Raw genomic sequence first — 26,803 nt, forward strand, 5'->3', positions numbered from 1 at the left:
AATGATAATTTTTTGAATTCAAGTGAGCAAACTCTGCAAACGGAAACCTTGTCAACTGGATAAAGAACATCTACAAAAACCCTGTAGTCTGACATCACACGGAGATGGAAGACCCGGAGTAGGGTAACGTAGTACAGCAGAAAGAGAAAGGAGTCGGAGGACCGATCCCGCCGACCTCAGGGTCGAATGGAAAGGTGCCATGATCAACGGTGTGGTGTCGGGGAAGAAGAGACGACTGGATCGGTGGAACCGAGTAGAGAGCCCAGACGGGGACCCTCCACCAGTAGAGGCAACGGATCTCTGGCGGAAGAGCGAGTGGAGCAACAGCAGCCTTCAGGGAACAGTGCTGGGACAGCTGCACGTCTCTCCATGTTTAGATAGATGTTAATGCAAGATGTGTGAAATCAACTCAAAATGGGTCACAGACCTCCACGTCAAAGCAGATGTATCATACATCTAGAAGATAACCTACGAGGAAATGTAGGTGACCTTGATGAGTTTTTAGATACAACCCCAAAGGCATGATCCATGGAAGAAAACATGGTTATGTTGGATGTAATTAAGAATTTAAAATTCTGTAAAGGACTTGGACCTAAAATACAGAAAGAACTCCTGGGGTGTCTGGGTGGCTCAGCTGGCGAAGTGTCTGACTCTTAATCTCAGCTCAGGGTTTGATCTGAGGGTGGTGAGTTCAAGCCCTGCATTGGGCTCCACGTTGGGTGTGGAGCCGACTTAAAAAAAGTAAGAATGAAATGTACAGAGAATCTTAAAATGCAACAAGTAAGAAAACAAACCACCCGATTAAAAAGTGTGCAAAAGAGCTGAAGAAGGTGCATGGGACGAGTGAAGCATACAGAGATGCTTTGTATCACGTGTCATCGGGGAAATGCAGATGAAGGACCGGAAGGGCCCAGACCCAGAGCCCCGAGGACGCCCCAGGCTGGCGAGGACGCTCCGGGCTGGCGAGGACGTGGAGGGGCCGGAGCACTCACTGCTGTGGGGATGCCGAGGGGGCACCCAGAGGACAGGCTGGCCGTTTCTCCCGGAGCTAAACATCCTCTTACCGTGCGATCCTGCGGCCACGCGCCTTGGCATTTACCCCAGGAGGCGACCCCCCGTGCCCGCGTGAGCACCTGATGTGGATGTTCACAGCAGCTCTATGCGTGATCGCCGGAGCTCGCCAGCAACCAGGATGCCCTTCGCTGGGTGAGCAGATGATCGACCCACTGTGGCCCATCCAGAAAGGGAACGTTACTTGGCGCTAACCAGGAGGGAGCTCGGAAAAGCTGTGGAGCGGCCTGGGGTGCGAGTCACTGAGGCGAGAAGCCCACCTGAAAAGGCTGATACTCTAGGATTCCATTTATGGGACATTCTGGAAGAGGTACAGTTATAGACACAGCGGAAGGCCCAGGGGCCGGGGGTGCCAGGGGCGGGGGACAAACACGCGGGCTTGGGCACCAGGGGCGGGCAGTGGAGCTGCTTTGTGTTAAACTACGGTTGTGGGTGCAGGGAATCCTGCCTCTGTGGGAACGCACGGGATGTACACACGCGCAGCGAGGCCTCGTGTACCCTGCGGACTTACCCCGTGGGTCACTGGGGGCGCTTTGACGGTTACCGAAGCTCCTGATGCAGGAGGGGGTCAGGAGGGGGCCTGAGTGAGGGAGGGCAGCCTGCGGGGCTCCTGCCTAAAGGGAAAAGTGGACGGTCGTCGTCGTTTTACACTCGAGAGGCCGTGCTAATAGCACAAAGTCGTGAGAGCCTCGGGCTCCATGTGTGGGGAGACTGGACCCCGACAGGCCGGCCGTGGCGCCTGGTGTCGCTCACCGTGGCTGCCCCCACCCCTCGCCCCTGCCCACAGTGGGGTCCAGTGCGTCCAGGGGCTGATGCCAGGCGGGCACCCAGCCCGTGGGCGGTGGGCGCTGTCGTGCATGTGGGGTCAGGTCCCTGATTGCCCCGGGGGCACGGCGGGGCACCTGCCGAGTGTCCCCGGCCCCCAGACTTGCCCTCGCACACGCCCCGTGGTAACCTCCGTCCGCTCGTGTGCAGGCAAAGAAGTGCATCTCCTCCCACCTCAGCACGCTGGCGGACTTCGCCATTGAGATGTTCGACGTCCTGGATGAAATCAACTACCAGTCTTACAACGACTTCGTGCTCCGCGTCGGTAGGTGTCTGTGGGCTCCCACCCACCCGGGCCGGTGGCCTCCACGTGCCCCCACCAAACCCCCTGCCCACCCCCCACCCCCCCGCCACCAACGTCTGGGTCCCAGGAAGGAGGCTCAGGCCTTGGGGGGCGGGGGAGGCCTGGAAACGCAGGGACCGCTGCCTCTGGAAGCTGGCACCTAGGTCTTAGGACCCAAAGGGGTGCCCTAGAAACACCGGAGTCCACGTGTGGCTGGAGGAGGGTGCTCCCAAGTGGGTGCTTGTGGTGGTTCTAAATTCAGAAAAAAACCTAAGAACTGAGTGTGAGGTCGGCCAGAGTGGGGGTCGGCCGGAGTGAGGGGTGCTCTGGGGCTGAGCGCAGCTGAGTCCTGGTGCCCATCCCCCGAGTGCCGCCCTCCGGCCTGTCCTCGGGCTGGAGCTCCACGTGTCGGGAGACACAGATGCTGCTCCCCCTGCGGCGGGATCCGTCCGGCTGTGAGCGCAGGCCCTTCCAGCCAGCAGGCAGGCTCTGCGGGGTCCGTGCCCCAGCAGACGCGGGGGGAGTGGCCCCTCGGGCTCCTGTCCCGTCCCGGGTCAGCCCCAGCGCCCCCCCTCACTGTGGGGTCTGGGCCGCTGACCATGCCAGTGACTGAGAGCACTAGCATCCCCGGGCTAGCCCAGAAAAGTCTGCGCAGGTACAGAACGGGGACACTGCGTGGCGTCAGCAGGGCCGGGGAGCCCCGTTGCAAGGCAGGTCTCGTAAACAGAAGGGGGCTTCTGCACCCCACGTGGGAGCATCCCGAAAGACTGAACAGTTCTGGGCTGCACACGATGAACGCCTGCGGGTTCCCAGCCTGGGAAACCGTTGGGAGCGACCGTCCCTTCTAGAAGGGGCCTGCGGGCCGCACGCTGCCGTCCTACAGGCCTCCCAGAGCAGGCTCCGCGCGGGGCCACTGTTCCAGGAAACGGGACCATGAGTGCGGGTCAGGACGGTGCCGGGAGCCCGGGGCTCTGTGTGGGAGCAGAGGCCTCTTCCCAGCGTGGTGGGTCCCCGCTCCGGGAGGGGCTCTGTGCTTGGGGACCCTGGGAATCCACGACCCCGGGAGGGGCGGCTGCTGACGGCACTCCGCGGCTGTCTTCCAGGCATCAACGTGGGCCCTGTGGTGGCCGGGGTGATCGGGGCCCGAAGGCCACAGTACGACATCTGGGGAAACACGGTCAACGTGGCCAGTCGGATGGACAGCACCGGCGTTCAGGGCAGAATCCAGGTGAGCTCCTGGCAGTGCCCGCGGTGCCGGCCTGCAGGCGGGGGCAGGGCCAGCCCGGGCTCCCTTCCCTGCCACCTGCTGCGCGGCAGGGACACCTCGCAGGCTAGGCCGGCGTCCGCCTGAGTACTCCTTGCTGTGCCCGTGGCCGCGGGGTGGGCCCTGTGCAGAGGCCAGGTGCGGCGGGCGCTGGGGTCCTGTCACGGCAGGGAGCCGCCCGGCATCCTGGACCCTGCCCACCTTACACGGACCGGCTTCCTTGGGTTTCCAGCGCTGCTGGGCTGGGAGCCTCTGGGCAGCCCTCTGGCCCTGTATGGGGGCCCCCCGCCCCCCAGGCTCCAGGACCAGGGCTGCCCCTCCCCACCGTGCACAGGTGTGGGCAGCCCTCATGCCCTGCAGCACCCCCCCCCAGCCCCCCAGGCTCCAGGACTGGGGCTGCCCCTTCCTCTGTGCACAGGTGTGGGCAGCCCTCATACCCTGTAGCACCCCCCCAGCCCCCCAGGCTCCAGGACTGGGGCTGCCCCCCAGCCTGCACAGGTGTGGGCAGCCCTCAGGACCTCCCAGCTCCGTGAACCTGGCTCTGTAGGGGCGCACACAACAGGCCTGGGGGCCTTGGGAGAAGAAGGGGCCTGTCCACCCCCCAGTGTGGCCGCGGCTGGGCTCTTGAGACCCACAGGGCTGGGATGGTCGATGCAGGGCGCTCTGTGAGCACTGGGCTCCTCTGCCCTGAGGCCTGGGAAGGTCATCCGAGACCTGCGTGAACCCCGGGTGCGGGCCCCCAGCTCTCCTGGGTCCATGTGTCCAGTCCTGGCCCTGCCTCCGTGTCCGGGGACCTTGGCGAAGCCCCGTTCACCCTCCAGCCGGCCACCAACCACGCCCACGTGGAAGTTACAAGTTTCCAACTTCGGATTCCAGCGAGCCCCTCCCCTGCTCAGGACCGGGCTGTCCACTGTGGCTCCCGAGGCCGTTCCCCGAGGTGTGGCCCCCTCACGGCCTTGGCCTCCCCCCAGGTGCTGGGCTTCCAGCCACGTGCCCACCCCATGTCCCCTTCGGGTCTTCCCGTCCTCCTGCCACACCGCAGGGACCGGCCTTCCACACCCCTGTGTGCAGGTCCCTGCGTGGAGGGAAGAGCGTAGGGAGATCCACAGGGTGCTTTGGGCGACCATGGCCCCGTGTGCCCACACTGACCCAGGGGCCTGCCTCACGGGGTCCCACAAGCCCCGTGACCCCCTGGAGGCCACCCTGCGTGCTGGGCGGAGTCCCTCCCACGCCCCACGCCGCCGTGTCCCCGCGTGTCTGTGTCTGGACCCCGAGGGACAAAGCACTCCGCTGTCCCGCGAAAGCCCCGTTGTCCGCAGAGGACCGCGTCAGGGGAGCTCTGTGCAGACGGGGCGCCTTGCCCCTGCCTCGGCCCTGGTGTTAGCATCTGGTGGGAGCGCGCCAGACACCTGTCAGTTGGGGAAGCTGCGGTCCCTCCGTCGGGGCCCCCGGTCTGCCTGCCGCCTGGCCCTGAGACCACCCCTTCTGCGCCCCCACGCACTCCCCTCCCCGTGTTAAGGAGCACCCCCATCATTGCTGCGCTTACGCGTCCCTGCTCTGCTGGGCCCAAGCTAGACATTTGGCTCTTTCCTGCAAGAAGTGAGAGCGAGTGGGAGGCTCCGATGTTAGCGCTAAAGCTTCGCCTGTCCTGCTCCTCCCTGTCCGGGGCTCTGGCTGGGCTCTGGGGCGCCACGGGGCCCACACTTGGCCTGATGCCACATTCTCCGTGCCCCGTCCAGCCTGGCCGTGCACGCGGCGCCCCAGCCCCCGCCCCCAGAGAGCGCTGCTTTCCCTGGCTCAGCCCTGGGGTCCCCTGGCGCTCTTTGATGTTGGGGACAGGCCGCGGGGGGTGCAGGAGGGACCTGCTGTGTGGCCCTGCCCCTGGGGTCGCCCCCTGCTGACCCCGGGGGACGCTCGCTTGCTTTCCTCTGCTGCAGGTGACGGAGGAGGTTCACCGGCTGCTGCGAAGGGGCACGTACCGCTTCGTGTGCCGCGGGAAGGTCAGCGTGAAAGGCAAGGGCGAGATGCTTACGTACTTCCTGGAAGGCCGGACTGATGGGAACGGCTCCCAGGCCAGGTCCTTGGGCGCAGAGCGGAAGATGTGCGCTTACGGGCGAGCCGGCCTCCAGGCCAGACTGGCCACGGGCCCGCCCCCAGTGGCCCCCATGGCCGGCCTCCCGGTCCGAGCTGGGCTGGGGGCTCTGCAGGGCTCGGGGCTTCCCCCATGCCCCCACGGCCAGCACCTGCCCCCCAGAGCAGCGGGGAAGGAGGCTTAGCGGAACCCACGCCGGCTGCTGGGGCTGAGGCGCTCCAGCAGGGACCAGCCCGGCCCACGGAGCAGGGCCAGGGGCCACGCTGGGCCGCAGAAGGGGTGCCGCCCGGGCGTGACCCGAAGCAGCCGGGCAGTGACGGGCGAGGGGGAGCCCTGCCCGCCTGGATGCTGAGGCTTTCAGGGGACCGTGCCGGCTCGGTCCTGTCTTCCGTGGGGTTGGCTCGGCGTCTGACGTTGAGACCCTGAGAACATCCTTTGCAGCTGCTGGCTTCGGTTCCGCCGAGCCGTGGAGCCGTGGCCGGGAGAGCGGGAGCAAGGCCTGCGTGTGGCCTGCGGCAGCCGGGGGCGGGGGGCTGGCTCTGTGACGAGCGACTCGGTGGGAACAGAGAAGCCCCGCTGCACAGACGGGGGCGCCGGCCTCCTTCGGGACCCGTGTTTGCTGAGAGCCAGAGGCAGGTCTTCTGGAATTCTTGGGGTCCCAAGCCGCGCCTCCGTGTCACGACCAGCATCCTGCTCTGCCCGCCGTTCTGCGTTGCCCTCGACCCCCGATGGCATCGGCCCCGCAGACCCTGGCCCCCCTCGCTGGGGGAGGAACGGCGGGCAGTGCCACCATCCTTGTCCCGCTCGGCCTCTCGGGCCCCTGCTCTTCTCACAACAGCGCACGCCCGCGTGGATTGACGCAAGCGAACCTCATGCCCGAGAGAGGGCTTCCCCAGGGCAGAAGATTCCAGAGTGAGTTTGGGGCTGCGTCTGCAGGGGGCGCGCCGCAGGTGACTCTGGGAGCTCCGGGGGCCTCCTGTGCGACAGGTGCAGACCCAGGGATGTGCTGCTAGGGCCTCAGGGCGGTGGCCGGCATGGGGAAGGACGGGGAGGACAGGCCGTAGACCCCGACCCAGGGAGGACGGCAGCGTGGCCCCCAGGGAGGGCTGGGCTCGCTCTGGTTGAGCCCCCAGGATGGCCCTGGGCTGCTCCCGCGTGGGCCCGGGAGGCGTGCCATCCTCCCCGGGGGCCCGTGTTGCCAGGCGGGGGCTTCTGCAGGGCAGCCAGCTCGGCCGGCCGCCGGGGGTGCGTGGACAGGCCAGCGGTATGGGACTCAGGACGGAAGCGGGTGGGTTAGACGGCTCTGCGCTGGGCCAGCGACGGCCGTGACCACACTGGGAAGGACTCCGCGGCCCAGCCAACGCCCCCCACAGCCTTTAGTGACCTGGCGTGAGTCCTCCAGAGGAAACCGAGTCATCTCAGGAGTCCTGTGAGCATGTGGCCCACGGGCTGCAGGGCTGAGGACCTGGCCCAGAGACCCGGCGCCCGCCAGCTAGTGGTGGCCGAGCCTCCAGCCGGGGCAGCGCAGGGGGGCGGTGGACGGCACCGTGGCCCCCATCCCGTGGACGTGCTGTCACGTGGCAAGGGTGACTTTATAGGTGGAATGGAGGCAACGGGTCTCCAGCTGGGCGCAGGGTCCTGCGCCGTCTGGGGCCACCTGTCCCCTCGAAGTGGACACAGAGGCAGGGTGGTCAGGACGGCCCGAGCATGAGGTTGCTGTTGAGAGGTGCAGGGACCTGGCCACGAGCCACGGGAGGTCTGGTGGCTCCGCAGACACATGCCGCAGACACCGGGAGCACGTGGACGCCCGTGAGACTCTCAGCGGCCCCCCAGCCCTGCCCGCCGGGCCCGGACCCGGGGTCCATGGAAGCAGGAGCTCCGGAGCCTCCCATGGTGGCGAGGCCCCAGCCTCCACCTGTGTCATCAGCAGTCCAGGCCCTGCCGACCCCGAGGGCGCGGGAGCTGCTATAGTGTTCCTCGGGGTCGGGTGCACGACGTCTTCCTCTTTCTTTGTGATGAGACTGTATGATATTGCCTTATTTATTTTTGATCATGTACAGCGTTTGCGGACAGACGTTAGCCTGTCGAGTAGGGTTCTGTCTAAATGATTTAAGACACTCTGTAAATAGTGCACTGTTTCAAGTGGCACCTGTTCACTCCCACCAAAACTGAGAACAGCCCGACCCCCGTGCAAATGGCACGCTTCACCCAGATGTATGACGTTCCTAGGGGGCCACATCCCAGCGTGCGGAGGCCCCGGCACTTTGGGGGGGGCCTGCATGTCCCTCGGCCACCCTAGTGTGCTGCTTATGTCCAACCTCAGTAGAGTAGGAGGCGGCTCCGACCTTCCAGACGCTTCCAGGGGCCTTCCGGGCTGCTTGGGGTCTGCGTCCTGCAGGGTGAGCCCCCACGGGCCAGGCGCCAGGAGCCTGCGGGTTTGCAGACTCCAGAGCCACCAGGGCTTCCAGACACCTTCTGTCACTAGAAGCAATAACTAACTGAACTGTGGAGACAAGCCTGGTCCAAAGCAGATGCGTTAATTCCAACACAAGCCATGTGCACGGGGTTTGCCTGAGGTCAGCCATGCTGCGGGGGGCCCCGGCTCCTCCTGTAGACCCCGCGCAGGCACCTCCCTCCATGGGGTGTGCTTCGGGTCACCCTTGGGGCGAGGAAGGGGAGAGGCAAGGAAGGCCTAGCTCTGTGCACATCTGTGACCCTCTGAACCCCATGTCCACGTGTCCGCGGGGTGCGGTGTGCCTTGGGACCAGGACGCCCGTCCTCCGTGGTAACCTGCCTGGCGTGCAGGCTCTGCGCCTGGACAGGACCCAGACGGAGACACCACATGCTGCTTCCCCCGATAGGCTTGCGGTGCTCCTGTCCCATCAGCACCCTGGAAGTGGTAGGAAACCCCCACTCTGTCCTGCGGCTCGAGGAGGAAGGGTCCCAGCGGCCTTGTGCATTTGTCCCGGACCCGTGTGCATTCCAGCGTGTGTCCTTGTAGTTCCCTGAGTCAGGGTCCCGCCGGCCCCTCCCGGTGTGGCAGGGCCTGAGAGGGAGCTGCCTCCTGAACGTGCACCTGCTGGCGCCCAGTGGTCGGGAAGGGGGCGTACGCCCGCCGTGCACCAAACAGCCCTCTAAGCACTGCTAGCTCCGGTCAGCGCTGTAGAAGGTCACCCCGGAAACTGACCTGACCCAATTTTATAGTGGCTTCAATTAAAAACATGACGAAACTAACAAAGCAAAAAAAAAAAAAAAATCAAAAAATCAATCTTCTCAGAGGCAGTGGATTTCAAAATGTTTGGTTTGGTGAAATCAATGAGGGGCAAACGGTGGCCGGCCGGAAGCTGGAGCGGATGGCCGCGTCCCCAGGCTCGGACATCCTGCCTCCCCGCCTCCCCAGCTGTAGGTTCACGCGGGGAGTCTGCGCCCAGCACCCTCTGGGGGACTGGCCGGCACGTGGAAATGTGACCTTTCTTTTCACAGTATCTTGGGGTTTGCATTTGCCTTCCTGAGTCTTAGGCTGGGGGGTTGAAATCAGGCAGCCTGAGGCCTCCCGTCCCGGAGGGCGAGGGGTGGATGGTCAGGAAGGCTCAGCGTGGCTCAGCCTCGTGCATAAGCCCCCGCCGGGGATTCTGCTAGGATGGACCTAGGAGGTGGGGGGCTGCTGCTGACCGGCAGGCCCCTGGGGGGCAGGGGGGGGGTCCCTGATTCTGTGAGAATGATGATGGTGGGTGGGGAGGAGCCACAGGCAGGCCCTGTGACCGAAGACGGTGGGGGCCTCGCAGCCACGACTGTGAGAACGTAGGGGTGCCAGGGTGCCCGAGTGGGCGGGGCGGCCTGGTGTGGCCGGCAGCGCGGGGCAGGGCGCCGTCAAACCGGCCGCGGCCCCTAGCTCCTCCCTGCGTGCCCAGCCCCAGGCCCCCCGCCCTCAGGGTGCTCCCAGGGACGCCTCAGCTCCGTAAGCCAGCCCGTGTGTGCACACGCTGGACGCCGATCTTGTGGTGCCGGGGCACGTGGGTCACCGCCACGGCCGGTTCATTGACGTCAACCTGATAGCAGAGGCCACATTCTGGGACTGGACTTCACTAACAGCCTCGTGGTAACGACTCGTACACCTGCGTTTCGTGATTTCCTTCAAAGTTATAATCCACCTGTTCCCCGCCAGCTCTGTTCACAGAGATAAACTAACTGCTCTGCTGGAGACATGCTTTACTCACAGCTGTGTGTGCGCACACGCGTGTATATGTGCATGTGTGTACGTGCGTTTGTGTGTGTGCAGGTGTGCACGCATGCAGGGGGTGTGCACGTGTGTGGATGTGTGCGGGGGGGTGTGCGCGCTTGTGTTGCGTGTGCACCTCTGCGTGTATGTGGATGCGTGTGGGTGTGCATGTGTGTGCGCATGTGTGGACGTGTGCAGGTGTGCGTGCACGCTTGTGTCGCGTGTGCACCTGTGTGCATGTATGGATGCATGTGTGTGTATGCATGGTCTGTGTGGACGTGTGCGGGTGTGCGTGCGCACCTGTGTGCATGTAGACGCGTGTGGGTGTGCATGTGTGTGCACATGGTCTATGTGGACATGTGTGTGTGAGCTTGTGTTGTGTGTGCACCTGTGTGCGTGTATGTGGATGCGTGTGGGTGTGCACCTGTCTGTGTGGACGTGGGCGGGTGTGCACGTGTATGCATCTGGCGTGTGGATGCATGTGTGTGTGCATATGCAAGGGTGCAAGGGTGCATGTGCGGACACGTGCACACGGTCTAGCGTAACCAAAGTGAAAAGCAGTTGTGTGTCCCGAGATGGAGGGAGCGTGCAGGGAGCAGAGTGCCCTGGGTGGGCATTCGGCGGGACGGCCCGAGAGCCCAGGGCAGGACGTGGCCACGGGCCCAGCAGCGGCCCCGGCGAGGAGCGAAGGCTCTTGTCCGGATGTTTCCCCCAGAGTCCGTGTGCAGTTCGTCGCAGAGGCGCCGGGTGTCGGGCGCTGCGCGTCACCTCCCCTTCGTGCAGCGGCTTTTAGTTTGGTTTTGCCTGGGCCTCTGGTGCCTGTGGAGGCTGGGCAGGGAGGCCGGGGGCACGGGCGCGGGGATTCCCGAGGCAGGGCTGGAGGGAGCCTGGGCCTGCCCGCGGCTGCTCCTGGCCCACGCTGGAGCCCCCGCCCCCAGGCCATGTCCACTGTCCCTCTGCCGTGCAGACGTCCACGGACAGGGGCCCCCTCGGGTGACGTTCTCAGTTGTCCGGAAGCACGCGTTGGCCGTCAGTGCTGACCGCGGGGGCAGCCACCTGTCACCACCACTGGCGGGGGGCGGGTTAGAAACAGCCCTTTAGTCCTTTATGAGATCTATGCGTGGCCCCTGCCTCACGCTGGGTTCTGCAGGTTCGCACAAAAGCTGCAGGAAAGGCCAGTGGTCATCCGCATGTGCAGTGAAAACGCGGCTCCTCTGGAATTCCCGCGTGGTCCCCGTGACTGAGACCCATGTACAGAGCGCCCACACCCTGCGCACCCGTCACCACCCACGGCCCCTGCGGTGTCCTGAGGCCTCAGGCCCAGAGAGGCCATGACTTGAGCGAGCCCCACAGCGCAGCGCCGGGGCCGGGACCCATGCCCGGGGCAGGGACAGTGGCAGGCCTGTCTGTCCCAAGCCTTGGTTTCCACCGTGCTCAGCGGCTCTTTGCCGACCCTGCGTTGGTTGTGATGGTCTGCACCCGGGGGCCCGCCGCAGTGGGGGGCCCCTGGCAGGCTGGTTCTGAGAGGTTTGCCGCCCAGCCCACCCCTGGGTGTGCCCCGGGCTCGGCCTCCCCAACCGTGGGTCCCCCCAGGACCCTGGAGGCCAGCCCCAGGAGCCCCACCATGTCCCACTTTCCAGCCTCAGTCTGTCCTGGGAAAGCACAGAGCCTCCTTCAGCAGGGAGGACAGTTGCCTGGGCCTTCTGGCATCACCTAGGGCGACGAGGGCCCCCAGGAGCCCCCAGACCATACACGCTTCCCTGCACACCTGGAGCCCAGTGGCCCCCAAGTCCCAGGCCCGAGGCACGTGGGCCCCGGGAGGCTGTGGGTGCAGCTGGCTGTCTCTGCTCTGTCTCGCTTGGCGGTGCAGCCATCCGGTGCCTCACGCCCCGGGCCCCGGGCCCCGGGTGGGTGGCCAGTGTCCCCTCCTGCGGGTTGGGGGACAGCCAAGGGCAGGTTTTCCGGAGAACGTGGGGAAGGCAAGATGGGGATTGAGGAGGCTGGTAGGAAACTGGCTCCTTCGGCTTCTTCCGCTCGGACCTCTGAAGCTCTCCTCGTTTGCTGAGAGCTGAGGTCTAAACAGAGGGGTCGTCCAGGACCAGCCGCCCGAGAGATCTGGGGGGCCTCCAGGGCTCGCCGCCGCACGTGCTGTGCGGACGGTCTGCGGAGCAGCCACTCGCAGCGCCGTGTCCGTGGGCTCTCGCTCCTCATGGCGCGGGCCACGGGCCCACCAGCAGCCAGAACTTGTTTCCTGCCTCCACCAGCAGCCCCCGGGCCCTGGGCACGAAGCCCACGTCTCAGGGGAGCGTCCCTAGTGGCGGGAATCCCGAGGGAGCCCACCCCCCCTTCTCGCACACACCGAGGAGCCCACACTCCCGAGTGTCAGTCCCGGGGCGGGGGGCGGTCTTGCCTTCACCCTGTGCAAACCACGGGCTTGCACACCACACGCACTCAGAATTGCATGCCGTGAAACCCCGTGTGTGTGAAGCCCACCGTGAACGTAAACACGCAGCATGCACATGCAGGGAGGGACAGGCCCGCCTCGGGCCATCTGCCGGCTGGCCGCAGAGCGTCCCCGAGACACAGCACAGCCTGGGGCCCCCGCCCGCTGGCCACACGACGGCACAACCGCTGGCCGTGTTGCACAAGGAAGATGACGTAACGGTCGCCACCACCTCGAGTAGCTTCCATTCTCGCTGAAGGTAAACCCCAGCACCCCCCCACCCCCCGGAGTTTGGTGATCGCCGTGAAAGGCCGGGTGGGCCCCTGCGCCGTCCGTGTTGGGCTGGGCGTGGCCGAGCCCTCGGGGATGCGGGGCAGGTGGGCCGGGGGACACGCTCCCCGCCAGTGCTCGAGAACAGCTCTCCAGACATGGACCCGGGTGACGGGGTCAGATGATGGCAGCTCACTGTCACCGGGTGGCTTCTCTCAATAGATTTGTATAATCAATACGGGTCTATTTTTATGTCAACCCCACACTGTTCCTTCCAGTCTTTTCCAAGATTGTCCGACCTAGACAAGTCACCCAATAATTGGTCCTATTTTTATTAACGAACCAGTGAACGGACTGAAATGTTAACGTGAATGTACATTTCTTAATTGCGACTTTTCTACCGAGTGTTTGCACTATACTTTCTGGAATCTTATTTAACAAAAATAAAGGGAAAAAAAATTGCTTGACTAAACCCTGCGGTCGTCCTAACCGAGCACCACGGGGTGGTGGAGGGGGGGAGGGTGCGGAAGACACGCCTGCCTGCGGGAGACTGTGGGCCCCTCCCGTGTGGGTGCGGGGGACTCCTGGCCGGGCTCTGCTGCTGCACCCACCGCCGGCCGCGGGGGTGGGGGGAAGGCCTCTGCTCCCAGCCAGGGCCCCGGGAGGGTGACTCGTACCGCCTGCCGTCCTCAGACCAAGCCGTGTCCTCCCGGGCAGGGAACCTGGTTGAATGAAACCAAGGGTGGATGGCAGGGGCCGGTGGGGGGACAGCAGGTGGAGCCAGGCTGTTCCCTAAAGCCAAGTTCCACGGGCCAAGGTCGGGCCACAGTCAGGACAAGGTCGGGGCCAGGCTCGGGAGGGGCTGCGAGGCCCTGGACCGCAGTGTCAGGAAGGACTTGCCGGGCCACCCCACTGGGACACCCCCAATGTCCGGGGAAGCCACCTCCTACCCCCACATGGCAGGCAAGAGAAGCAGGACTGGTACAGGGACAACCCCCCCCCCCCCCCAGCTGCTGGGGATGGGAGGGGACAGGAGGGAAAGGGAGGGGACGGGAGGAGATGGGAGGGGACAGGTGTCTCCCTGCCTGGGGAGGGACTGGGCCAGACCCTGCAGAACACGAGAGCGAGAGTATGGCCCAGGCTGGGCACACCCTATAGGGCCCTAGCCCCAGCCCCGTCAGCAGGGAGGGAGGGAAGGCGGGCGGGGCGGCACCTCCTCTGACAACCCCGAGACCCGGGGCGAATTTCCAGCCCCCACTTGCTCCGCATCTTCCCTCAGAGGTCGGCAGACACATCATGGGGTGCACGCCATCCTGAGGGGTAGGAGCACGTGACAGCTATGAGGGCCCGTCACAGGGCTGGCAGGTCCCGTCTGCAGGGCAGGCGGTACATGGAGACCCAGGGAGAGGCTGACATCTGGAGCCCGAAGGCAGCCCGAAGGCAGAAATCCCTCCTCCTCTGGGGCGGGGGGGGGGGCCGGAACCTCAGGCTTTTCTCTTAAGGCCTTCAATTGATTGGACGCGGCCCACCACGTGATGGAGCTTGATCTGCTTCAATCAGGGTCCATGTACACGTCAATCGCATCAAAACCGTACCTTCAGCATGACATCGGGACTATCTAGACTGGCGTTTGACCAAACAGGGGGGTTCAGTGGCCCAGCCAAGCTGACACATAAAATCAGTCATCACAAGCATAACGCGTGGCTCCTCTGGTTGTATCTCTAAGTTCAAATAAAGTCAATCCAAAGTAGAGGAATTTATTTATTTTTTTAAGCATTTTATTTATTTATTCATAGACACAGAGAGAGAGAGGCAGAGACACAGGCAGAGGGAGAAGCAGGCTCCATGCAGGGAGCCCGACGTGGGACTCGATCCTGGGTCTCCAGGATCACACCCCAGGCTGCAGGCGGCGCCAAACTGCTGCGCCACCGGGGCTGCCCCAAAGTAGAGAAATTTAAAAAGTCCTTATGAAGAGCATAACCCCCCCCCCCCCCCCCCCCGGAGAAACAGAAAGGCCATTTATCGAATCCTCCGAGAAAGGGCTACAACCCGCCAGGGAACAGGCAGACTCACATCCACAGAGCCTCCGTGAGGGACGCACGTGGTGAGAACGCGGAGGTACTATGTCCCCCTTCTGGGCGGTTTGCGTTTTGTTTTATTATTTTTAATTTATTTTTTAGTATATGTTTTAAAGGATATTACACAGCTAGCAGAGCTGCAGCGAGTGCCCACTCGGATGCCGCACCCAGGAGCCCCGCCGGCTGCTAGCTAGCAGGGAGCTCGTAACTCTAAGACCCTTTAGCCTACGCAGTGGCCTGTAGGGTTCTAACAGAATTGGTAGACATTAGTATAAGATGCTTCGTGCTGAGCAGGCTCGCACAAAAGACACGATTCTGGAGCTGCCCGCAGCCCCCAAACCTGTGAGTGGGGGACGCTGTGACCCTGCTTGTGCCCTCAGCTGCCACCTGGCACGCTGGACCCCATGCCGGCCCTCGAGCAGGGGATCCGGAGCACGGACGGTCTGTGTCCCACCCTACACGGCTGCAAGCCGAGGCGGCCACATACACCTGGGCGAACCTGGGAAGGCACGGGGCCCCGGGTCCTGCACCCCCACACGCAGTTGGGGGTCCCCCTTTGTGCCCAGGTGCACCGCATGAGCACCTGCTGCACGTCCCCTGCAGGAGCCCAGGCAGAGGCGTAGCTGAGCCACCAGAACCAAGGCAAACACAGGCTGTTTTGAGCCTTTGTTTTGCAGCGAAAAGAAACTTAAAACAACAGGTGCTGAGACTGCCGTGGCGAGTGGTCTACAAACCAGATGTCCTTAGCCAGGTCACCTGAACCCAACGCGGGCAGCCCCTCAAACCGGGTTCTGACACAGTGACAAGCTGTGTGAGCGTCGGACGCCCTGGGTCAATAGCGTATTTCAGGGGGAAAAATGTGTCCTTTAGATAAAGATTAAGTTAGAAGGGGGTCAGTTCTCTTTTCCCGTTATATGAAACTGCCCGAGGGAAAAGCAGGCTGCTTCAGGGGAGACCCCGTGGCCCAAGCAGCAGCGCCCACCTCCGGAGCGCCCTCCTGTCTGCAGGTGGCCCGGGGCCCGGGGACGCAGGGGTCGCAGAGGTGGTGGGCACGGACGGGATGCCCTCCCTGGGGACCACGTCCCAACCTCGGGCACAGTCCTTGCTCCTTCCGCCGGCGGCTTCCCGGCCACGCCTCCCGTGACCGGAGCACACCCCGATCCACGCTGTGGGGGGAGACGCCATGTGAGGTCGCATTTCCAGCACTAACTGGGCCCCTTTGTAGAAATGCAAGAGTCTGCTTCGCCAGCCATCGTACAGGGGAGGAAATGCCCCAGGAGCACCTGGGAAAGCATCTGAGGAGCAGAACCCCTCCCCCGGGGTGCCTGGGGCTCCAAGCTCAGGAACCGCCCCCCCCCGGCCCCGCCCCGTCCCAAGGTCCCTCCATCCTGCTTTCCTCCTCCCTGGCCTCTTTCTGCATCTGAACCTCTCAAAGGACCGAAGCAAGACCAGAAAGCCACTCGGTTCCGCATCGGAATCCCTTCGCATCAGACACAGACGCTCGGGGGGTTATTACCCCAACACTAAAGCGGGCAAGGGTTAGCCCCGAAGGGTTTATTGCGTGGTGTGCAGTTACAGCCAGACTTTCCGCTGCTGTGGCTTGGAAAATAAACCTGTTTCCCCAATCCGTTAATTGTCATAACAAAGGAAGAAGCAGAGACAAGGGGGAGATGGGAAGGACCCACCCAGGGCACTCAGGAGCGTCCAAGCGCTTAGCACACGCAGGTGGCCTCAGGGTGACTCGCCCAGTGACCGCAGCCCTCGCCCCGCCCCGCGAGGACCCGGCCTTCCAGGTTGGAGACCTCAGAACCACCGCAGGGAGAGCCGGGTTCCCGACCCCGCCTGCTGGGCCCGGTCCAGGCTCCGGGGTGCCCCCGACTGTCCCAGCTGAGCGCTGTGTCTGCTGTGTCCCTGTCCCTGCGAGTCGGGCCACACCTGTCAGGCCTGGAGGCGACCCAGGGGAGGCGGCCCCAGCGCTCTCCTTCCCGTTGCCAGGACACAAAGACAAAACCAACCACCAAGTGTGTCCAAATACCGTGGGGGGTGAACACATTCGTAAGGTGAAAGCCTAGGTGTGCACGGCGACCCGCGACACGTCTGTGCCAGGCGGGCCTGGGGTGGCGAGCCCTGGGCGTCCCGCTTCCTCCTCTTCGCAGCCCAGGGGTCCAGACCCCTCCGGCCCTTGGGCGGGACCCCAACGCTGCCCAGGGGTGGGGCCGAGGCGCCCCGAGCTGCAGGGGGTTGGGTTCGTCACCCCACCCCCGCCCCCGTGCCACAGAGCCGCCTCCTGTGGAGCCTTGGGCCTGCCCTCCCTGCGAGGTGGGGGGGGGGTGGCGGCACCGGCCCATGTGCCAAGGAGGTCGCCACGCTCCCTGCTTTCGACATATGTCACCCTGTCCCTGGGTCACACCAGGGAAGGCGGCAGGGGCCGGTGCCGCCGGGATGGGTGGTGGGCATCCACATCCCCTGTGGGCTCCGTTCCCTCCGTCCCGCTGTCCGGTGGTGCCCCCCAGAGCCACATGTGGGGTCTGAGTAGTGGGAGCCCCTACTCAGGAGGCACCAGGTAAAGAGGACGGTGGTCCAAGGGGGACCTGGGCCAGCCCCGAGGACGGGCTGGGGCTTGCAGATGGACAGACGGATGGACAGAGGCTGAACAAGCCTATAGGCCGCGGCGGGGGCTCCAGAACACGGCGCCTCTGGGCCGGCACCGAGGTCACTCGTCCTGGAGGGTGAGCTCATGCTGAGTGGCCTCCTCGATGTCCCAAAGCTGGCGGGCCTCCCACTGGCGCACGCGCTCCCTCTGGGGGAGGAAGGGCAGCTCTGAGAAGACCCGCGGAAGGGACACAGGCCCCGCAGGCTGCGCCCCTGCCCACCCCTGCCCTCGGGCTCTCGGCACCCCCACTGCCACCTGCCGGGCATTGCAGCACCCGGAGGGCTGCTTCTGGGTGTGACTGGGCCCGGTAAGGGCCCGGGACCCAGTCTGATGAGGGTGCAGACAGGAGGCGGGGGGGGGGAGGGGAGCAGGGCCAAGGGGGGCCAGCCCAGGGCCTGGGGTCCCCCCACGGTGCCCGGCTGCAGCGGAGAGGGGTCCAGGCCAGGAACAGCCCTGCTCCAAACCCAGACGATGGCCTCCCGGGAACCAGAGTGGGGGCGGCCGGCGGGGGGTGCAGGTGGCTGAGTCAGACCGGACCAGGGTGCCCTGGGGCAGGGACCGGGGGGAAGGGAGATCTGGGGTCTCCAGTGCTCCAGGGTCCTCCAAATAGCCTGAAAGCATGAAAACTAGGAGCTATCCCTGAGGACCCGGAGAGGCTGGTGTTGGGGCTGCCCACGGAGGTGCAGGCGGAGCAGGACAGCAGAGGGGGCCTCTGGGGAGCTTGTGGCCACCCCAGCAGTCAGGGTGCTGGGAGCTTGACGCCCGCACAAGGGACCCCAGCCATCCAGAGGCTGCCCCCCCGCGACCACGTCCACCACAGGGACACTCTCGGGCCCTGCGCCTTCGTCAGCTCTGGAACATTCCAGCCACCTCACAGCTCTCCTGGAAGCGGGGGGGGGGGGGGGGGGGGAAGCACCAGCCCACGGGGACCCGACGGCGGGCAGGCATTCGGGATGGCGGGCGGGGCTCCCCTGCCCTGCGAGGCCGGCTCCCCACACAGCCAGGGCGGCCGTGGCGCAGGGCGGGGGCCTCAAGGACGCTCCCTGCAGGGGTGCCCAGAAACGCCAGCGAGGCCCAGCAGCAGGGCGGGGGAGCCGGGCTCCTGCAGCGGCCCGGGCACGTGGAGCCACGCGCCCCCCGAGGAGACCTGGAGGGCGGCTGTCCAGGCGGCAAGGAGTCCAGCAGGTGCAGCAGAGTGCAGGGCAACTTCCCAGGGGGACCCGTCCGGCCCCCGGGCACCCAGGCCATCCACTGCCCACGGGTCACCCCAGGGCAGCAGAGCCGGACCCAGGGTCAGCTGCGGCCCTGTGTGAGGGGCCAGGCCTAAGTCCCCTAGCGGGGCCCTTCTCAGAACCTTCTAGAACACCAGGGCGTCAGAGGAGGTGGGGAAGCAGAGCTCCCAGCAGGAAAGGGGCCCTGGGGGTGGGGGGGCAGGGGCCATGGGGGGAGGCCCCCAGATCTTCACTCAGAGGAATGGAAAGAGCCGCGGCTGTCTGGGACCACTTGGCTCACCCTGAGAAGGCCCGGAGGATTCACAGCAGCAAGTTCGGGAGCTTGGGGAGCAGAGGGGACCTGGGGTCACAGGTGCTCTACATGGGGTCGCCTGGCCCCTCGGAGCAGGTGGGGCAGGCCCAGGACATCAGAAAGGCTGAGCCGTGGGGGAAGGGCAGCTGCCTCCACAGAACCCTGAGCCTCCAGGTGGGGTCAGGGTCAGGGACTGGTCAGGGACGGGGTCAGGGTCAGGAACTGGTCCGGGTTAGGGTCAAGGTCAGGGACTTGTCAGGGACACGGTTGGGGTTAGATCTGGGACAAGGTTGGGAACAAGGTCAGGATCGGGTTCAGGTCGGGGACTGGTCAGGGACGGGGTCAAAGTTGGGGGCTGGTCAGGGACAGGGTTGGAGTTGGATCTGGGACAGGGTCAGGGATGGGATTGGGGTCAGGAACTGGCCCAGGACAGGGTCGTGGTCGGGGACTGGTAGGGGACAGGGTTGGGGTTGGATCTGGGACAGGATTGGGGACAGGGTCGGGGTTGGGAACTGGTCAGGGACAGGGTCAAGGTCGGGGACTGGTCGAGGACTGGTTGGGGATAGGGTTGGGGTTGGATCTGGGACAGGGTTTGGGACAGGGCCGAGGTCAGGGACTGGTCAGAGACAGAGTCGAGGTTGGAGACTGGTCAGGGACAGGGTTGAGGTCGGGGACTGGGTTGGGGTCTGGAACTGGTCAGGGACAGGGTTGGGGTTGGATCTGGGACAGGGATGCAGACAAGGTCAGGTTAGGGTCAGGGACTGGTCAGGGACAGGATTGGGGTTGGATCAGGATGAAGGTTGGGGACAGGGTCAAGGTCAGGAACTGGTCAGGGTCGGGTTTAGGTTGGGGACTGGTTGGGGACAGGGTTGGGGTTAGATCGGGGACAGGGTCGAGGTTGGGAACTGGTCAGGGACAGGGTCGGGGTTGGACCTGGGACAGGGTTGGGATTGGATCAGGGCTGGGGTCCAGGACAGGGACAGTCCTACCTCGGCTGCCATCTTCTCCGGGTCCCTCCGCCTCCTCCTGGCCGCGCTTGGGATCCCGGGCAGCCCCGTGGGGCCAGGCCAGCTCCTTGGTGCGCAGGACTCCGCGTGCTGCTGCCGCGTGACCGAGGCCTGTGCGGGCGGGTCCTCCTTGGGAGCGGGGTGCCCTGAGCGGGGCCCTGGCTGCCCGCGAGCCGCCCTGGAGGCCCGGCCGTTGGAGAGCCGCGGGGTCTGCAGGGGGGCCGAGCGCCCAGGCCCTGCCCGGAGGGATGGGGTGCTCCGGGGGGCGCGCGCAGGCCGCCGGGACCAGGGCTCGGGGCCCTCGCCCTGGCGGGAGGGGACCTCGCCCGGCGGCCGCCTGCGCAGGCGGGGGGAGCCTTCCTGCGGGGTGCTGTGCTTTACCGCCTCTCCCCAGCGCTGCTGACCCATCGTCAAGGAAGGAGCCTCATCTTCCTCGGCGTCGCTCAACGCAGGAAACTGTCAGGACAAAGCGCGGAGGTTGCTCCCTGGAAGGTCCCGGGGGGTGGGTGTGCAGGACAGCACGCCCTCCTCCTGGGCCTCTGCTCTGGGTGCAGAGCTTTGGGCCTGCCCGGAGCACCCTCCCGCCGCGCCAGCGCTCCGCCAACCTCGCCTGTTCTATTTTTTTGGTCAAAAGCAAGCATTGGTCAAAAATGTAATTTTTTTATCTATAGACTTGAAAAAACAAGTTGCTTTCAGGTAAAGTCACTTTTTCCCCCCCCAAAAGAAAACTGTAAAACGTCGTCAATGAAATCACATTAACATCCACATTCAGCAGAGGGGAGCATCTGCTCTCTATACAGTGGGGACAGGAGCTGGGTGGGGGTGCAGCGGGCGGGACACCGAGCATCCTGATCCCGAGCCCCCGAGCTCCAGAGCCCCCGAGCCAGTGTTTCCTTCCAGAACAAGCTTCGGTGAAAACCCTCTAAGTGCTGTGCTCATGGCCTTTGCAGATGCTGACAAACCATCCTCAGCAAATAGCTTTATCAGCATCGTAGGGCCCCGGCCTCCACGGCGCTCCTTGAAAAGTCATGTGACAACAACGGGACAGACTGAGCATTTGTTCTTTGAAAGGAGCCCTCGGGTTGCTTTAAAGAGGTGCAGCTTCCCGCGGTGACCAACACCAACGGGGGGAGATACTATCCAAGGTCCACCAGGAATTCCTGCGACCCGGCAAAAAACCCCAAATAATCCAGCTGAAAAACAGGCAGAGGAGCTGAATGGGGACTTCACCAAAGAAGACACGCGGACGGCCAACAAGCCGTGGACAGAGGCTCCGCGTCCCTGGCATCAGGGAAATGCAGAGCCCACCTCACACCTGTCAGGCAGCGGAAGTCAGCAACACAGGAAACCACAGGTGGACGCAGAGGAGGCGGAGCGAGGGGGCCTCCGGCCCTGTGGTGGGCGTGCGGACCCGCGCAGCCACCCTGGAGAACGGTGTGCAGGCGCCTCAAGAAATGAGAAGTTGAAATACCGTGTGACCCAGGAATTGCACTTCTGGGCATTTAGCCCCAGGAGAGGAGACCTGCATCCTGAGGAGGGACCCACGGCGCCCCGGCCCCTGCAGCCGTGGGGTGCACAGTGGACAGCACGCACTCCCGGGGGACCATTCCGTGCCCCCGTTGGCAGCGGCAGTGACAGTCTCCGGTCACAACGTCCACGGTAGGCGGTGCTTCCCAGGAGTATTAAGAGAAGCCGCCGGCACGCACGGTGTGGGAGGAAGTGGAACTTTTCTGCAAGAACAGGCGGATGAAGCCTCCAGGATGGGTGATTGTGACATTCCCGGACGCCCGCGCTCTGCAGGCTTGGCAGAAAACCAAGGTGGAACCAGCTTCCACCCGTCACGCGGGGCACGGCCGCGTTGTTTTCCTTGAATTCCTGCTGTGCATTTGCACCTGAAGGGATGTCCCTGGCGCTGAGTTTTGGGGTGGCAGAGCCGAGAGCACGGGAATGAGACTGACGTAATAAAGGCCTAAATGTTTCTTAGAGAACCGAGGACAGAGGCTTATGTTCCCTTTAGCGCCAGCCTGATTGGGAACGTTGCCAGCAGCGGGGAGCGCGTGAGCATCGCGGCAAGACCAATGAGACCCACACCGAGGTGCCTACGACAGACGCTGGGACCTCAGTTTCTGTGGGTGGGAGCTCGGGTCTCCCGTAGGGCCCTTGGGGTCAGCTGTCCCGGCTGCAGCCACGCAGGAGGGGGGCAGGTAAAACGAGAAAGTCCAATTTCCACCTCCCCGCAGTCCTGCTCGCCCAGTGGCTGCCCTTAGCAGTCTGTGCTAAACAAAAGACACAGACCACGCGTCCCGTGCACAGAAGCGTTAATGCGTCATAGACGGCCCCTGGCACGCGTGGATGGTCGTGTGGCTGTCCACCGCGCACCCCCCGCCCCGATTTGCCATGTCCCGGACTCTCTGAACGGACACGTAGGATAGACTGTGGCTTGGGATACCAGAGCGGGGTCAGGGGCTGGAGTTTCCACAGCGGCTTGGAGGCGGGGCAGGGCTGAAGGGGGTCTGCAGACGCCACCCACCTAGGAGGAAGGGTTGTTTCTCCAGGACACATGCATAACCAGGTCCCCGGGGCTCTCAGGGCGTCTTTACCAGGTGAGTGCATCACCACCAGGTAGCCGGCGGGGGTGCAAGCCCAGCCGGAAGCCCAGACCGGGCCTGGCTGCACACACACCCACCAAGGAGGGGGCCCGGGGCCGCAGCACCCAGGGGAGAGCCCTCCCGGGGCGGGGGTGGGGGCGGGCTGCAGAGCCTCCGCCGTGGGGCTCCCGCGTGCTCTTCCCACATTGTTCTCCTTTTGCAAATCCTTTACAAGTCAATGAACGCGAACTCGAACCACCCTGAAAAACTGGATTCACGCCGGAGAATGGGTCCACGGCAGGAAGTGCCCAAGCGTTGACCGGGGTGGCTGTGCGGCCCTCGGGTCCCGTGGGGGGACCCACTCCCTCCTGAGGCGCCCTCTCCAACAGGGAGCAGCGGCCGATGGCGTTGGCGGCCACTCCTTCAGCCACCAAGGGCCCAGACGCGTCTCTGTGGATCCCTACTTACCGTGTATGGATCTCCGTTGCTGCTTACAGGTCTAGCCCCTGTGCCCTGTCGACAAAGGCAAACAGAATCAGCTCCACGCTGTCTGCAGGAGGCCGCACGGGAGACGGAGGGCTCCAGAAAGATCCAGAGGGTGCTGGCCACAGAGACAGCCTCGGGGAGACGCGGGAGCACCTCGGTCTCCAGGGCTAACCCTGGGAAAGGCCAAGTTCACGGGCAGATACAGTAGGTGAGCCCGGGAACAAAAGCCGTGTGCTAGGGGGTCCCTGGGGGGTCAGTGGTTGAGCGCCGTCTTCAGCCCAGGGCGTGACCCCGGAGTCCTGGGATCGAGTCCCACGTCGGGCTCCCTGCATGGAGCCTGCTTCTCCCTCTGCCTGTGTCTCTGCCCCCTCTCTCTCTGTGTCTCTATCATGAATAAATAAATAAAATCTTAATAAAAACAAAAAAGCTGTGTGCTAAACCATAAAGGCCGGGATGTTCTCTTGCTGGAAGTACCTTTGATGCAGACGCTGCAGCATCACCATAGAGCTAAAGACACAAGGAAATTCAGAGAAACAGAAACCAATTACTAATCGGGGCTAATTCACGGTTCTGGGCTTTTTTTTTTTTTTTTTTTTCAGTCTCTGGTGGATGAAAAAGAAGCAAAAGATCCTGTTCCCACGGACGATCACCAGCTGCTGTGGTGACCTAACCTTTCCACGGAAGTGCCCCGAGGACCATACGCAATGAATTGTTCCCTGCTTTTCCGAAAGAACAGTCGGATACATTTTTTGTAGGACAGTCCTGTAGGGCCGACAGCTTACAGGGAGGCCTGTGGTTTTTACAGACACACACTCAGCACAAGCAACCTGGACCCACCTCTGGGAATGTTATTTGGGAAGAGATGGGTTTGAAATGCGCGGGGAAGGTTTTTGTTTTTGTTTTTGTTTTGTTTCATTTCATGTTGTTCTGACGGGCCAGTCATTGAGGGAAAAAAAAAAAAAAGTAGCAAAGCCAGGTCCCTACCTCCTATCCTACATGAAAATAAGTTATGAGGGACCGAATATTATGGTCTTTAAAAATTAACATTACTGAGGCACCTGGGTGGCTCAGAGGTTGAGTGTTGGCCCGCGGCCCAGGGCATGACCCCGGGGTCCTGGGATCGAGTCCTGCATCAAGCTCCCTGCACAAAGTCTGCTTCTCCCTCTGCCTATGTCTCTGCTTCTCTCTCTGTCTCATGAATAAATAAATTCTTAAAAAAAAACCATTCAGATTATTAAAACAAAACAATGATTTTTAAAACTCTGAAAGAAGTGGAGTTCTTGCAGCATCCACCGAGATAAATTCCAGCTGCACAGAAGGCATAAATGTCATGAGAGACGGCATGGCCTGGGGTCACTGACATGGAGGGGCTTGGGCAGAGCTGGGGGGCCGCACCCTCATCCTCCATCCTCAGGGTGGAGCCGGGATCCTGGAACCGGGCCGAACCCCACACCCCCGAGCCCCTGCAACTTGCTACTGGAGCAGATTTTGCTCAGTGAGCGACTCACCATCAATCCTGTTGGGCCCGCCCGGCTTCTCGGTGCCAGCACCTACCAGATTCTTCCTCAGCAGCATTTGCAAACATGCCCCGTTGTCTTCAAAACCCCCTAAGCTCTTAGGAGACTCAGCTTGTTCCTGAGCTGCAATTCTGAGACCCCATATAGACGCTCGGCTTTGTGTCCCCTCTCTGTCTGTCCTCTGCCGACGCATGTGAGCGCAGAACCACAAAGGCGCTGGAGGGAGGGGCGCCCGGGGGGCCCAGTGGATGAGCAGCCACCTGCGGCCCAGGCCGTGACCCCGGGGTCCCAGGATCAAGTCCCGCATCCCGCTCCCCGCCGGGAGCCTGCTGCTCCCTCTGCCTGTGTCTCTGCCTCTCTCTCTCTCTGTGCCTCTCATGGATAAATAAATAAAAACCTTAAAAAAAATAAACAAATAAAACGGTGGAAGGAAATGCGGGCGGATTCCTCTGTAAATCGGCCGGAAGGAGGGCTTTCATGTGACAACCCATGACACAGAAGCCGTGGAGGAGAAAAGTTAAACTAAACATAAAATTTTAAACTTCTGCAAAGAAAAACACACGATATCCTCAGTGAAAACAGATGGCGCACAGTCCCTATAAAAGAGGCCATCGTCTCTCCAACCCGGGGAGAGCGCACTTGCAAGGACCCTTAATGGTTTAAAAAAAAAAACACACACAAATGTTTTTCTAATACACCGATAAGAAAAGATCTCCATGTTTTGGGTACAGTCTTTCTCTATTTTTTTCCAAAGTGAGGAAAATTAAGGATCTAATGATCTAATTAAGCCTTTTGACACCTGGCCTAGAAATGGAGAAGGGAGGAGGGCCCCTCCTCCTCTGACCAGGTGCAGGAGACCAGGAGCCGTGGGCCGCCCCTTCCCCAGGCTGGGGAGTGGTTGGGGGGTGGTCCCACCCCAGTGGGGGCCCCCTAAGCGCAGGGCTATGTGACGCCCCCCGGGGACCCTGCTGGTCCTGCACCTGCTTTCCCCTGGGCACACGGAGCGGGCATCCCGTGGGCTTCCCTCCCGCCTCCCCCCGCAAAGCCACACCGGCCGGGCTGGGGAGGGAATGGGGGGTGGGGTGTGCAGGACGCAGAGCTGCACAGGTGAGTCAGGGGAGGCCGTGCTGGGTCCCAGCGCAGGGCGCCCAGGGCCAGGGGAGGTGGGCAGCGGTACCTGAGCCCTGAGCGCCATCCCGCCTCTGCACAAGGAAGCAGCTGCCGCAGGAAGCCTGCGCCCAGAAGCACCCGCGGCGCCGCCCACAGGCCAGGCAGGGGCGTGGATCCACCGGTGCTCGGCCTGCACCTGCTGCCTGTGTGGCGCAGATGCAGGGCGGAGCGCACATGTGTGGGCGGAGGCCCGGGGGTTTCCACCTGGTGGGCTCCCAGGTACACCTGTGTGTGTGCTCGGGTTTCCTGTGGCGCCGGACCTGGCATCCTCGTGCATATTCACCGCAAGCTACAGGAGTGGAGACCATCATCCCACCAGGCACCCAGGGTGAGGCCTGCGTCCCCATGCCCCCGTGTCCCGAGTAGGGAGCCACGTGTGACCCACAGTGTCCTTGGTGCTGGGGACAGTCCTTCCCAGCCCTCAGAGGGTGGGCGTCAGAACCGCCAGGCGGCCCCGAGGGTCTGCTGGGACCTGGCCTGCCTTGCTGGTGGTGCCCAGCCCCGGCACTAGCGGTGCTGCCACCGCCACGGTGAGCTCCCCCATGGCCAGCATTTCTGGGAGGGGGACGGAGGGGGGCAGGCGAGAAGCTGGGGCCCACCCAACCCGCCTCTTTTTTTTTTTTTAAGTATTTATTTATTCATGAGAGAGGCGGACACACAGGCAGAGGGAGAAGCAGGCTCCCCGTGGGGATCCCGATGCGGGACTCGATCCTGGGCCCCCCGGGTCATGCCCTGGGCCCAAGGCAGCTGCTCAACCCCTGAGTCCCCCGGGCGCCCCTTGACCAGCCTCTTAACGTTTCATAGTAAAGAGCACTTTAAAAAACCTCTCCTGGTGCCGTCTCTCCTTTTCCAGATGCCAGGTGAGGGCCACAGTGGGGACAGTTGGTTCCGAGTCCCGCCGTGTGAGCCAGGTGCGGCCTCCTGGAGAACACCCCAGTGTCCTGTTGTCTTGAGGGTCCCCTGACCTCCTGGTGCCCCGGTTGCCCTGCCCTCCTGACCCGAGTCCCCCTGACCTGGCACCAGGGACCGCTGCTCTGAGCGCAGCCGCAGCCTCTTCTGTTTGCGTTTGCCACTGAAAACAATTTCGAAATGGGCAGTGTGTGTCTTGGGTCACGTTTGTCGGGCACGCCGAGTCGCCTGTCCCCAGCACCCTCAGTGGCGCCCTGGGCGGGAAGCACGGGGTCTGGGCAGGGGCTGGGGCAGGGGAGGCCCTGGGCTCCAGGCCGGGGAGGAGCGGGCCGCACACCCTGCTCTGGCACCTGGGGGAGCCCAGCGAGTTCCCAGAGCGGGGCCGGGGGAGGCCGTGTGCCCAG

The 26,803-nt window shown here is 63.5% G+C and overlaps 2 protein-coding genes across 5 annotated transcripts in view; one reads left to right on the forward strand and one right to left on the reverse strand.

Annotated features, from left to right (window-relative positions):
- LOC140605339 (adenylate cyclase type 1) overlaps positions 1-12,939 on the forward strand; it is a 102,808-nt gene extending 89,869 nt beyond the window's left edge. For both annotated transcript variants that reach the window (XM_072777625.1, XM_072777626.1), the window contains 3 exons: positions 2,047-2,161; positions 3,283-3,407; positions 5,381-12,939. In XM_072777625.1, the coding sequence (XP_072633726.1) occupies positions 2,047-2,161; positions 3,283-3,407; positions 5,381-5,719 (579 nt within the window). In that variant the 3' untranslated portion in view covers positions 5,720-12,939. The remainder of the gene's footprint in view (positions 1-2,046; positions 2,162-3,282; positions 3,408-5,380) is intronic.
- A 3,139-nt stretch (positions 12,940-16,078) lies between these two features.
- CCDC201 (coiled-coil domain containing 201) lies at positions 16,079-25,638 on the reverse strand. 3 transcript variants are annotated; one of them, XM_072777630.1, is made up of 4 exons: positions 25,498-25,638; positions 22,786-22,830; positions 19,712-20,185; positions 16,079-17,345 (listed from the first exon to the last, which is right to left on the reverse strand). In XM_072777630.1, exons 1-4 carry the CDS (start codon positions 25,513-25,515, stop codon positions 17,259-17,261), a joined length of 624 nt encoding a protein of 207 aa, XP_072633731.1. In that variant the 5' UTR covers positions 25,516-25,638; the 3' UTR covers positions 16,079-17,258. The 3 variants fall into 3 exon arrangements, with proteins under 3 accessions (XP_072633731.1, XP_072633732.1, XP_072633733.1); XM_072777631.1 differs by lacking the exon at positions 25,498-25,638 and adding an exon at positions 24,312-25,446; XM_072777632.1 differs by lacking the exon at positions 25,498-25,638 and having other exon boundaries at positions 21,045-23,334.
- Between the last annotated feature and the right edge of the window lie 1,165 nt (positions 25,639-26,803).

The sequence above is a fragment of the Canis lupus genome, chromosome 15 (genome assembly GCF_048164855.1).
Source record: "Canis lupus baileyi chromosome 15, mCanLup2.hap1, whole genome shotgun sequence".
NCBI classification, from domain to species: domain Eukaryota; kingdom Metazoa; phylum Chordata; class Mammalia; order Carnivora; family Canidae; genus Canis; species Canis lupus.